General features: G+C 47.2%; 1 protein-coding gene across 1 annotated transcript in view; it reads right to left on the minus strand.

Moving 5' to 3' along the window:
• Positions 1-10001, minus strand: part of Ak1 (Adenylate kinase 1) — a 32634-nt gene extending 22633 nt beyond the window's left edge. Inside the window, exons 1-4 of the mRNA XM_037414587.2 lie at positions 9772-10001; positions 8901-8955; positions 5661-5824; positions 4088-4204 (exon numbers count right to left, since the gene is read on the minus strand). Of these exons, the coding sequence (XP_037270484.2) occupies positions 4088-4204; positions 5661-5824; positions 8901-8955; positions 9772-9834 (399 nt within the window). The 5' untranslated portion in view covers positions 9835-10001. The remainder of the gene's footprint in view (positions 1-4087; positions 4205-5660; positions 5825-8900; positions 8956-9771) is intronic.
• Between the last annotated feature and the right edge of the window lie 3890 nt (positions 10002-13891).

Genomic DNA, 13891 nt, shown 5'->3' on the forward strand with positions numbered 1-13891 from the left:
GAGCGCTAGGTGTTTTTCTGGTGACCGCGCGCGGCCTAGGCACCGAAATGCGCGAACATCCCTAATCGCCAGTCACTGCCAACTCTAGAAAATTTGTCTAACACCAGAACACAGCGAGCTCAGTGTTTGCTGCCATATTGAAGAGCGTGAGGCGCCATCTGTTGCAAGCGTGGCGAAGCAACACCCTCAACTTCCACGCGAGCAGACGCTCTGCAAATCAAACGCGAAACTTCAGAGCCCGAGTGTGGCTGTAGTCATGTTTCGCGCTGTTCCTGTGCTGGAATTTGATGCTGATTTCGTATAGAGCGTCGAGGACACTTTTCTCAACAGTCCTGAATGTCTGCAGCACGTGCTTTGCAGACTGCGGAAGCAACTTCATCAGGTACGTATTGGCAACTTTCACAGATGGTTGCGTCACCATGTGGAACCTGTCGTAACTGTCGTTTGGGGGATGCCCACGCAGCCAGCCCATGCCCTCGTTCAGTCTGCCTCACTTTGGCGGTTCACTGGTGCTTTATATTTTACCACGGGCAATTTCTACTATGGTTATTCTGAATTCGGTAGGGAGCAACCGAAGTCGGACAGGTACTGCAAGTCGTAGTAGCAATGATTTCCTCTTTATTGTTTGCTGGCTGATCTAGAAGAATCGCGAAGTGCGTTGGATGCCGTTGTGCAGACGCCGTGCAGTCAAAGGCAAGGTTTCCTGCTTTGCACGAGCACGGGCACTTAATCTTTCTCAGCCGTGGCACGAGCAGCGTTCACAAAGCTGCATACGGTCATTACTTCACACCGCAGCAGACAATGTCCCTGGCGTTCAAAACTTCTTTTCTTTCAATATACACCACACGCGCGTTTCTCAACACGCAGTGTGGAATATAATACATGCTACAGTCAATGACTTTCTCAGCAAAGCCTTGACAACACGGTGGCTGCAGCCGAAAATACTACACAGCTCGAATTGACAGGCACACCGGAGGCAGCGGCTGGCGTGCCGGCTGCAGGGTCCCCCAAACGACAGCCATGTTGGGCTTGCACTAGCGGCCTCTCTTGGCGGTGAAAGTTGCGAATTATCCGACTGAAAGAAACGCGAACATCGTTAACTGCGGCGTGCCTTAGCTTTGACAAAGCAGAATATCTGCTGTAAGGCGGCGTGAACGTAGCGCTAGTATCTGGCTCCAACTTATGCTCATGCACCGCATGTGTATCAATTGCCAGTCCTGCCAGGCACTCGGAGCACACACGCGGTGCAAAAGTGCCAGCCAGAACAATATTTTAAAAGGCCATGGTGACGCTGGCCGAAAGCACATGTAGATTCGCCTAGTGACAGTCAATGTATGACGCAGTTCGACTGAGTCCAAAGCCATGCTTACCGCACCGTTCACATTTCTTTTCATCGCGATAGTAGGCCGTTATAGTTGTACTAAACATGCGCGGAGCGTGCATCTACGCGTGAGTCGTAATACGTATATCCTATTATTGACATGCGGCCTGCGAAAGAGTACGGCATTAGTTTTGTGCCGCATACTACAGGAATACTGCACGCAAATCGTTGCTGTAAAGTGAAACAGCTGGAGTCACGCTTGAATAAACGCAATAAGGATACCTTCTCGTACACTTCACAGGACTCGTAGTTTTACCTGCTGATTGCGATTATATCCTATAGGGCGGCCGAGCTCAGCGTTTTTCTTTAAGGACGGAAATCTGTTCAATCGCAAAACACCGCACCGGCACGATCCCCGCGATGCGCTGTGAACTTCACTGGCGGTGCTCAGCAATCTCTTCTTCTTGCGCTGGTTGTTGTCACATCAGGTGACAGCGCAGTGGTACCCGGATGACATTTTATAAGTGGGTGCAGCGTGAAGAGGTGCTTTTTCGCATTTTAAACTCCCAGAGCCACTGCATGCCATGCTAGCCCTCGAGGCGCGCCTTGGCAGCTGCCAACAAATCATGGCGTCTCTGGGAGTGAGAGTATACCGCCGAATGCGCCTGGTTTCGAGGTAGGCGTGCTCTCGTCTATATACTATGTACTGCTGGTGGTGCTCAGAGCTCGGCACTTCAGCGCGTTCGCGTTATCAATAGCCAGATGGCATGACGAGCACGTGTTGTGCGCGCGCGCTCTTAAGGCCGTTGTGCCGCGCCAGCCCGCGCGTCGATGTGCTCGCGTGCATCCACATGGCATAATCTAAGTGCGTATAGATGTTATGTAGCGTAGTGGCTCCCTCGCGTGCGCTAATCTCGTTATTAGGGCGTTCTGTACCTCTTGTTCTTCCACCGCAAGTTTGCTTTGATGTTACAGTCATTAAAGAGAGCGCGAACATCACTTCGCTCGCTGCCACGGCCGCGTTTACAAAAGGAGCATGCTGCTCACACACGAGGAAGTAAGAATTTTGACCTTTGTTCGCGCTCATCCAGGTGTATACTTGTGCGTTCGTTTCGTATGTCTTTTTTTTTCTGTTTGAGCAGCGTTCTTTAAGTGTCGAGCTGTGACGGTTGTTTGTCTCTTCCAGTGAATGCTCCTTTCGTGCGTGCTCTCTGCTTGAGGTGTGCCCTGCAAGTTTCGAGCTGCTAGCCTTTCTTCGAGTATCGTTGCAATTTGTTGCTGTAGCGTTCATTCTTTCGCCCTTGTGGCGAATAAATGCACAGTGAACGCTCAACTACCTCTGCAAGGATACGTTTCACTTTGGTGTTATACCGATGCCTTAAAAAGGGGACCAACAACGTTTTTTTTAAACCTCAGTATTTTTTTTTCCTCATTACACATTACGCTTATACTGCGCAAGAGGTGTTCTTGAAAAAAAAAATATTTATCTGATAATGGCTAATTCGCAACTTTGCAAGTTTTTAAGAAGATCCATTGATGATCATCATAAGTGTCTTAATTCCCTCAGCAATACGTCTTATTCAATTCTAACATGTGGCGTAAAGCAGCTATTGCAAAAGTTAATTAGTAAGGCTTTATTCATCACTTAATGAGATGCTATGATACCCAGTACCACCAGCATTGTTGCAGCGAGAAAGATTGTGTTATGTGCGCCTTTAAAAAACGCCAGTGATTTCGATACTATAGCTAATGAGAATTCCTAAAGCAGCTGTTTAGAAGCTTTGACTTTGTGATATGGCAAGGGAAACAATTTGAGACAGATATGTATGCATGTACACTTGCATATCGGAATTTATTTTTGACAACTACCTCTCTCCAGGGAACACACGTCTGCCAGCCGTTTATTCCAATGAATGAAGCTTTGTATTCGGAGATGAGTGAATATGTGTTCGGATTTCTCACCAATTCCTGCAGGTTCTCAAAGACGAGGTCTATGCAAGTGTTTTCCGAGGCTGTCACATCACTATAATAAGTTACAATGGAGGCTAACAGTATGTACTTGCGCATTAGTGGTAGGAAGGTCTTGTTCGTTTTAATGTCTATATTAAAGTCACCCACAACATACGTTGTTGGCGTGAGTCAGTGTGCGGTTAGTGCGAGGCGCAGGAGGTGCACGACGTCTTTGGTAAGCGCGATGAGCGAGAAGGACACAGCCATTACCAGCGAGTCATTGCCCAAGTTCGCGGCACACATTTCACCCAGTTCGTCTGAAGTACCAGATATTTTGATGCACACAGACACATGCGTAAATAGATAGCCAATCCCACCGCTATTTTGTGGTCAGCCTGGTCAGTTGTGGGAGTGTAGTGTCCACTGGGAGTAGTGGGAGTGCCACATATACGAAAGTGGGAGACGAATTCCCTAAGATAATTATTTAAGCTAACGACGATGCGGAAAATATTGTCAGCGAAGTGAGCTGACCAATGTGAAAACAAACTTATGACAGAGAAGCTTTGTAAATTCGGGCTCAGGACCACAACATAAAGATGTCATGGCCGCAGCATGCAGTTGCAGCGAATGCGAGTTACCACGTTATAGCATCATCATTTTGCCAAAGCATGCGTTAGCTTCTGCAATCGAAGAAAACGCCGAGAAGCAAATAATGCCCAACTCAACAATAACTGAGACAATCTATAAAGTATATACTATGCAATCGAGTGGCTTATTGGAGTAGGCCGAAAAAGTCAGGTATTTTAGCGTGCTTACTTCAGCCTCGAAACGGTCTCCCTGCTCGACGTTCCTGGGGTAACCGTCGATGAGGAATCCTTTAGCCTTATCCAGGTGCTTCTTAATTGCTTCTTTGAGCAGCTGCAGCAAAATGTCCTACGGAACGAAAAACATGGTCTTGTTCATGTTAAACGAATTTGCATTGTTACTTTTTTTTAATTTCCAGGGGTACGAGTTGTTTTAACAGAATGCAATAAAAACTAACCTTTCTGCTGGCCAATGCCGTACCGTGGAATACGGGATACTGTATGCCATTTGATCAGTGCCGTCGCGCTTTGCGCCACCGACGCTTCTCACGTGTGTGGAGGGCCCTGATGTATTTCGGAATGGCCAATCAAGGGTGAACAACCAACGAGGAATATTAATCCATATGCACTGTTGTGGTACAGGCCAACTAATTATGAGAAGTCTGCAGATACGAAGCTCATGGGTTTGGTCTTGTTCGCGGCGAGCACAATTTCGATGGAGGCGAAATTATTTTGAAGGCACGTGTACTGCGGGATGGGCCAGCAGCGCACGTTAAAAAAATGCAAAAGATATAATTTTCTGAAGACCTCTATTACAGCATGCCGTATTGTGATTTTGTCACGCGAAACCAGGGACGTCCATGATTGTTTATTTCTTTATTTTGGTGAATTCGATTTTCGCTCACCACTGTTAGAAACACCCAGAGGAGACCACCGCAATTGTTCGAAAACTTGGTGATTATGGGAGATCATTCCCTTGGGATCACGCGCAGGACGCGAACGATGCTGAGATGTTGGACGACACGATGTATAGATGCAAAAAAAAAAACGACGATTTCACATCTATGTGATCAGGTTTCTCGAACACCGACGACTGCTCTCGCCGATGTATCGGTTTACAGCGCTAATACCTTGTGACTTGACTGTTAACTTTTTGGTTAAAAGTTTGCCCAAAGAGTTCCGTATATCCGTCTGCCTTGCTGCAGCGTTCTACACCGTCACAACCGAATGACATTATTATTGAAACACGAGAATTACACTTTTAATGGTCGCTCCTGGTATGAGAGATTATCTTCTGCCGTTAGAAAGACGGTATATATAGGGTCATTGCCGAAGCGAAGGCTATCGAATTCATTCCTGCGTGAGTGTTTGTCATTTTCTTTTCCTTCTTAAATTGCAGCGAGACATCTTACGTTACGCAATAAACGAATAAAACCACACAGAAATTAGCGCATACTTACTTCCTTATGTACTACAAACGGAGTAAAATAGTAAGGCTTGCTCGCTAAATAAAATTCTTCATTACTATTGCAATAAGGTGCAACATCCTCCCCCCCCCCCCTACCACAAATAATTAGGAAGGCAGCGAGCAAATATTCTCTCTTCCTAACGTTTGATGATTTTCGGACACGTTTCTCCAAACTCGTGTTATACTTAAATTAACGGAAGGTTCACAAAAAAAAAAAATGGACTGCAGCATCGCTTACACCGGTGGTGATTTACTTTTTATATCGTGTTGCCGTGCTCTTTTGAAATGCTCGAAACGTGTTGACTGTGCAGGAGCGAGAGCATTGCAATATGCGTACCAGCGGGACGAGCTCTCCTTTCTTCATTATTTCGTTCATCTCTTCGCCCCGATCGCTGCCGGACTGCGCCTCCGCTCTCAGCAGATCCCCGGGGCAGATGTGCGTGAATCCGTACTTCTGCACGATCTTCTCACACTGCGTACCTTTGCCGGAACCGGGGCCACCTGGATGGAAAGGGAGCAGCAAAAGTAATAATAAATAACCAGAAGAAAGATTGAAGGCGACGTTATAATCCTTGGCATGCATACATGTATCTGTGAGCTGCACCGTGCACTCGCCCGTCGGTGTTCGTGTGCACTTGCATATTTCTTGGGGCCTGTGGTACTCGATCCTCCCTCGACTCCCTCATCCAAGTGGTGATAACAAATGTGTGATAACAAATGGGAATTATCCATCAGCTACTCCTTTATTCACAATTTTGCTTGCCTGAGCTCGTTCATTGCACATAAATCTGGGGTTCCAGCTCACTACGTGGGCGAGGACAGGAGGGGAGACGACACACCGCAGGGTCAGTTACTATATAGTTCAGCGGTATGTCGTCTTTCCTTCTGTTTTCTCTCGAGAAGTTGGCTGGAACCCCCTCGCAATTCCCTCGTTATACTCTTCAAAACATGACTAGAGGTTTGCGCACCCTCTACAGGACTTCACAGGCTGCCTGTGTGATTGTCTATCTAAACAGGCTACGATTCAACTCGGGGAACTGTATGGAAGCAGGTCTTATGGCTCTGGACTTAGTGCCTCTTTCACTGTAATATTTCAGCAAATTTAAAATAATAGCATTGCCATGTGTCACTGCGCATACCTATATATGCACCGGCTCATAATGCACACTTGAGCGGTTTGTGACAGTAAATTCGGTCGGCTCAGTTTGCCAGCTGGAGCGTTCCTTCGCCAAGTTAAACACCATTGAATGGCCAAAGTTTGCGGAGCCGTCCACTATGGTGCCTCTCATAATCATATCGCAGTTTTGGGACGTATAACCCAAAATTGTATGTATAATCATTCCTTCGCCAAGCTGTTACGAGCAAGTCAGATTTGTGCAATGCTGATGCTATAAACCAAGAAATTAATACTGCGAGGCGTCTGCTGTATCTGCGTGCAAACATAAGCAAACGACTAAAGCTAAAATGACCAGGAAAAACATTCATGTACATATACTTCAGTTTGTTATCGTTGTTGTTGTCGTCGTCGTCGTCGTTGTTGTTGTTGTTGTTGTGGTTGTTATTGTAGTAGTAGTAGTAGTAGTAGTAGTAGTAGTAGTAGTAGTAGTAGTTATTGTTGTTGTTTTTGTTGTCGTCATTGTCATTGATCGTGTGACTACTGCGGCGTTACATTAAAAGCAACCAGTTCAAGCCGCAGCTACACAACGTTTCGGCCGATATTATGCGACCCCGCAGTGTTGGGGTATAAAGGAGTTTACTAGTCTCTTTCTTTCAAAAGAAAGAATGCTTAATAACTTCGAAGCTTTGACATGTGTACAGCCCCGCCACGGTGGTCTAGTGGCTAAGGTACTCGGCTGCTGACCCGCAGGTCGCGGGATCAAATCCCGCCTGTGGCGGCTGCATTTCCGGCGGAGGCGGAAATGTTGTAGGCCCGTGTACTCAGATTTGGGTGCACGTTAAAGAACCCCAGGTGGTCGAAATTTCCGGAGCCCTCCACTACGGCGTCTCTCATAATCATGTAGTGGTTTTGGGACGTTAAACCCCACAAATCAATCAATTGACATGTGTACGCTGTCATACATTAAACTTCGCAAGAAATCTGGTAGTCATTTGAAGCCGTGAGAAATTGTTGACTGATCATGATAGGCTAAAGGCAGGCCGAAGATTTCATTTTCTCCGCACATGTTTAATGATTGCCGCCGGTAACACGTAAGTACAGTTATTGGCCAAATGACGAGTGTTAATTAAGAAGTTCTGATGCAGCGCATAAGTGCTTTAGATCATTTTTCTCTCCCTCATACATGTACACTCACACATACTTGCACCCCCACCCATTCTTATGTAAACGGATGCCGTGTCTGATGTATATAGTAAGAATCAGTATACTCTCTCTGCTCCATCTCGACAGAGAACATCTGCGCCACTCAACCAACCCTTGCCGAGGGCCAACTGTATATGTCGAGTAGATTAGGTTATCTTATATGCATTACTGCACGATGACGAGATGAACACGTCAAGGGAAGCAAGGAAAATAAATATACAGAAGAAAGCTCTGGTGCTCGTCAGACAACACTGCGACGCGTGGCAGGTCAGCGGAGAATAAAGAGAAATATTATTCGCGTTTTAATGGTAAACTATCCTTCTGCAATTTAAAAAAGCCAATTCTCTCAAGAAAAGAAGCTTGTTGAACTATAGAAAAGGCGGGATGAAAATGGCGGGTGTTCTGTATATACTGGCAGTGATCATTTCTGCGTGACGTCACGTAGCTCGCCGGCATCTTCACCGGCCAATTGTTAATTTTCTGAAGCAGTAATGCAAGCTAACCAAGTTAGAAAAAATTAATCTTTTATCCCCTTTGTTTGTCTCGCGCAAAATCGCCAAAAGATCAATTTTCTTCCTCCAAAAGTACAACTAATATACTCTGCATTCGAAAAGAGGCACTAGAATCTCAACTTGGCGAATTTTAGGATCGTTTGCTGAGCCGGAGCATTAAATCAATGGCGTTAAATCATTTACATCTTCTATTAACAATCTAATGTAGAGAAATAAGCAGAGTACGAAAAATCAGCCACGATGCAGATTTATCCACCCGCACCACTTGCTGCACTGTCCATGCATTAATAATCAGTCATTGTGAAATGCACGAATGTAACGTTACTGAGTGATCAGTGAACACAGATTTATCGTTTATTTTTTTAACGTCTACACAATTTTCAAACTCGCGGCGAATGGTAAAGGACCACCGGCGGCGACAGCTGGGAGCCGCGGTACAGATTTACAGGCAGTTTTGGCCCATGCGGGCGGTGCATGCATGCAATGGGCGGCTCATGCAAGAGGCTTACGGCACGCTAGTATGTTATATTACTATGAAAGACGTATGCGACAAGTTCATGCCGTATCTATATATTTTGCACCTATGGTTCAACATGCGGATGAATAAGCGATACGCGTAGGTTGTGTGAATATTCCCATCGCGCGATACGAAATGTGGAAATTCACATCGTCTTCTGGCTGCTGCATGCGTGAGTTAGCACCCCTGCTCAAGTATAGTTAGAGCAGTGTTGAAGTGAGGCCTTACCGAATACGAATATGACAGGCACCTTGACGTCAAGTGGCTCTGCTGGATCGCCCCGCTGAAAGTGCGGGAATAACAGAAGTTGCACTATACCACTGCTCCGAAGGATAACAATTGCACGCACGAGGAGAAACATCAACATACTCTGGGAGACAGGTTAGGGGAACAAGAGCGTGTAATTTCTCTTCAGAAAGCCCTGTGTAAATGAAGTTCGAGCTTACAGTGCCGTTTTAGCTTCAATTCGGCCTTTAGAGGGCTTTTAAACATGAAGTATATCTCTGTTTGCGTGTCTCTTACAAGAGCGTCATTAATCGCTCAGCTACAAATTAGTAAGAAGACGGACGCAAAACCTCTACGTTCCTTTAGCCACCTACAATCATAAATGTTGTATAATAATGAACAAAACTTTGTTAATTACAGGAGTCATTGTACAAGCTACTCGTGCATCTAGATGGGCTCGAATGGTTATGATATTTTCATGATGACTTACATAGGTCTAACGTTCAATATTTGGTTAATCGAGAAAAATGTGCGTTGCATTATCTGGCTGTTCGCAGTGCAGCTGAAGACGCGAGCAATGCGTGACGTCTATGCCGCAGTCGGTGTATGCGTAGAAGTCACCTAAGCTGTTTGCCCTGCCGTGGGAATTCCGCGGTAGCCCACCTCGAAGGACGCAGTCCAGACTGCAATTGGTACTGTGTCTTTTCGAGCGAGAACTGCATGATATAAGAGTATTCGTGCGAACGCTTGGTTCTGAATTAGGGAGAGCCAGAACATATTAATGGTCTGGTTAGATCGTAGATTTCTGCAACGTTACCAGTTACTGGCGCCTTCGCACCCGTAGCGCAGATCAAAACGCATCCACGCGACTCACCTTGGCGTTGCCGGTGCGCTTTTCATCCTTCTGATGGTGGTTGCTGCCGTCCTTCTTCTCCATGTCAGACAGCTTGGTGAACTGCTTAGAGCAGATCAGCCGGCACAAGTGTGCCGGCTGCTGACGGTCCTGCCTCCTCAGCTCGGACTTTGATTCGCACTCGCTCTAAGAGTTGGAGCTATGGACTCTTCGGGACGAGCTGGCAAAGGCGATTGTGCCGATGGCTTCGACCCAAGCAGCCCGCTATATGTTGATAATGATGATGCTCGTTGGATGCGAAACTGAGTCACTCTAAATAATTCATACAAAATTGCTGGTTTGAGCAATTACAACATAACAATTTTTTTACCACGAAAGTGTTATATGCGGGGGTCCACCACGGCTTCGCGGATGTATTTCCTTCATGAAGATGACGCTGCGAAATATACACTAACAGGTTTCAAGAAAAAAAGTACTGTCACTGGGAGTCGAACCTTCGACGTCTTGCTGCGCAGTGCGTGGCATGATTCTCTGAGCCAGGTACTGGTTTTCTTTTTTAATGGCAAGCGAGATAGTGCGATGAGTGTGAGGATGCGCTTTCAAGGTCGTCGGTCCACGCGTTGGGATGCGTGCGCGCTTATCACGTAATCGCGGCTATACTGTACGTCTTGTGCTGGCGCTGAAGTTCCCAAGATCTCGAACGTCACTTCGCTCGTTGCAGAATGTCGAAACACGTGGGCCTTCAGAAGCAAAGTAACCGTGCAAGTTGTTAGTTTGGGCTCGACCGTGTACTTAGATTTAGTGGCCGAAATTTACGGAGCCCTCCCCTGTGGCGTCTCATAATCATACTATTAAAAAACTATTTCACGCCGAAGAGAGACAGCGAGGAAGACGACGTGATTCAGGAATGCGGGGCGATCTCTCTGGCCATCTCGGCTTTTCCTTGGAAGTGTGGCAGCTTGGGCTAGTTGGTATGGCATGACGATGGTTATAGCGCGAGAACAAAACGACGACACAGAGACAAGGACGACACGGAGGACACGAGCGCTCGTGACTTTCGTGTCCTTCTTGTCTCTGTGTCGTCGTTTTGTTCTCGCGCTATAACTATCGTCGTTTTGCTTGGAGTCGTGAAAATATATCACAACTATCGCCTCGTTTCCCTGTGTGCTCTCCCGTAACATCCGCGAATCACGCCGTCTTTCTCGCTGTCTCTCTTGCCTCTTCAGCGTGAAATAGTTTTGTAACAATATCACGGTTATGAGACATTAAACCTCAGATATTATTCACAGTTTTTGCTCGTCCTATGCGTACTCGTGCACTCGTTTCGTGTGTCCTTCATTGTGTTTGTGAAACGTCGTGTGTATCTTATTTTCACGCGGTCTTTCTGCGTGAGAAGCGAAGTGGGAGTTTCGAGCTGTACGCCGTTCTTTGCGTGACATTACGACCTGTTGCTATGGCATTCATTTTTTTGGCCTTGTGGTGAAACAACGCGCAATAAACGCTCAACAACCTTTGTGAAGGCCCGTTTCACTTTTGTGTTTTACCGATTCCTATGACAGTACGATCAGCCACGTTATTCTCTTAATCTCTGGTTTCAAACACGTCCCTGTTGTGACTGTCGAAGTGTGCGTGGTTAACGATGACACATGCGTGCGCGTTATCACTCGTTTCTTCTTTTTTCCTTGCTTTTTTTCCCTCGCCTTTTCCTTCCCCCCGTGCAGGAGAGCAAACCAGGTACAACCATGGTTAACCCCCCTGCCTTTCCTTTGCCTCTCTTTCTCTGAATCTTCAGGCACGGACCTTTCACGGCTACGATATTTGATAGTCTGTTGATTTTTGCTTTAACTTGTTTATGGCCTTAGCGAAAAATCACAAAATTTTGCACATGTTAAGTGTTCTGTTTAAAAAAAAAACGCGGATTTTTTTTCGCGGGTATTATGCTAACGTTGTGCGCTTTTTAGTTTCCCATAATAAATAATCAATGTACTGCAAGAGTCAATAAAGCTGAAATGTTTCGAGCACATTGTGACAAAGTGGGGGAAATTGCATTTTTATCCATATTTCCGCTTTATTTTCGCAGTGTGTCGGTTCAAGCAAAAATACAAGTAAAAATATAGCTTATACAACGTTATGTAGCATGTTTTGTTAGTCTGACATATAGAGAGCTTCAAAATAAGTAACTTTTTTAAAATTTCAAGCGAGAAAAAAATTCAACTGAGCCACGTCCAGGTTGTAAGAACTTGCTATTCACTTCGCTTTCACTGCATATCATATGAGTGAAGGATTCTCATGGGGGCATTTTCGCGGTGAATAATGCAATTCATACAACGGCTTGCCACTTATTCCAGTAATACTAATGTATACGTCAAAAAATACAATAGTGCTAAAATTGTGCAACAGTGTCTTCCCCCATGGACCACCAAAGGGGAGGTAATATTCAACCGCTTCATAGTCCAAAGAAACAGAATTATGTTGTTATCGATGGCCAGCAGGACTGTTCCATGGCGAATAGCATTTGGCTTCTGATAATCAAGGTACATGGCCTTACGTAATGATTTAAGACATTTATAGCTTGATTAAGCTGTTTTCATGTTTCGAGTGTAGGTCAACGCGTGCTCACTTACCACTGGTTTTTCCTGATGAAAGGACGTATCCTAGGTGCATACGTCCTAATAGGAGCTTACGGAATAAAAATTCCCAAGCATTTCCCCGAGGGTGAACATGGTTAAGTGCGAATGCGCGGGGTGATGCTATGAGGGGTATTTATTAATTCGCACTATTATATTTATTAATCACACTATGGTGTCTTTATGGTGTAATGGTTCCTGGGAATCGCAATTTGATCACACGGGGGAGTTTACGTTAACTCACTGGCGAATGCCAACGGATTTTAACTTTACTCCCCCTCATAGCATGCGAGCCCCGGACGAGCAAAGTCCAGGGCTCGCACCCTCTCCCGCACGGCACGTTCACTGGCTCGAACGGCTTCGGGAACGTCCACTCGCCGTTGACGATTGCGAGCGGCGTCTTGACGCCGGCCTTCATCGCCCTTCTCCGCCTGACGCTTGCGTTGTCGTTCCGCTTCTTGGGCCGCGTTCGCGGCTCGATGCTGACGCCTCATCTCGGCCTCGCGAGCGCGCAGTTCACCATCCGCTGCACGCTTCGCCCGCTTGTCCTCGGCCTCGCGAGCGCGCAGTTTGGCGTCCGCTGCACGCTTCGCCCGCTTGCACTCGGCCTCGCGAGCACGCAGTTCGGCATCCGCTGCACGCTTCGCCCGCTTGTCCTCGGCCTCGCGAGCACGCAGTTCGGCATCCGCTGCACGCTTCGCCCGCTTGTCCTCGGCCTCGCGAGCGCGCAGTTTGGCGTCCGCTGCACGCTTCGCCCGCTTGTCCTCGGCCTCGCGAGCGCGCAGTTTGGCGTCCGCTGCACGCTTCGCCCGCTTGCACTCGGCCTCGCGAGCACGCAGTTCGGCATCCGCTGCACGCTTCACCCGCTTACGATCGGTCTCACGAGCCCTTCGCAGGGCCGCCTTGTCTTCCAACGTCGGCGAAACCACCGCGGTACCGTCACCTCCAACGACGGGTGCAGTGCTGGCATTCGGTTGTACTACATTCGTTGTTGATGGTAGCGTTGCCTCCGGGACATCCATCGCACGACCCGCTCTCGACGGGAGACTGAGAGAGAAGGCGGGCGCGCAAGAGAGAGGGGTGCGCGCGCAGCTGCAGCGAGCGAGAGAGAGCGGAGGAGCGAACGAAGGGCAAGGGGGTATAAGGCGCGTTATTACTGACACCGATATCAGCGTCGCGTCCGTGGCTTATTCGGTAGAGCGTCGCGCTGCGGCCCGCCAAGTCCTCTTTCTTTTAAAGATAGAGAGAAGACTGCGGTTTGGGGTCGCTTATAAAGTGTATTCACACTTAAAAAAAACATTTCCGGCGAGTGGCTACCGGATGTCATCCGTATTTATCCGAAAACGCGGAGCCCAAGTCATGACGCACTCGTCTCGATTTTAGCAGAGCACTGAGGTACGAGAAGGAAAAGAAGGTGCACAACACGGGCGCCGAACACCTTTCCTAGTCCTCGTCGCTCGTTGCGCTACTGAAATCAATACGAATTCGCACCAAATCGCTCAATCTTCAATTAT

The sequence above is a fragment of the Rhipicephalus microplus genome, chromosome X (genome assembly GCF_043290135.1).
Source record: "Rhipicephalus microplus isolate Deutch F79 chromosome X, USDA_Rmic, whole genome shotgun sequence".
Taxonomy (NCBI): Eukaryota; Metazoa; Arthropoda; class Arachnida; order Ixodida; family Ixodidae; genus Rhipicephalus; species Rhipicephalus microplus.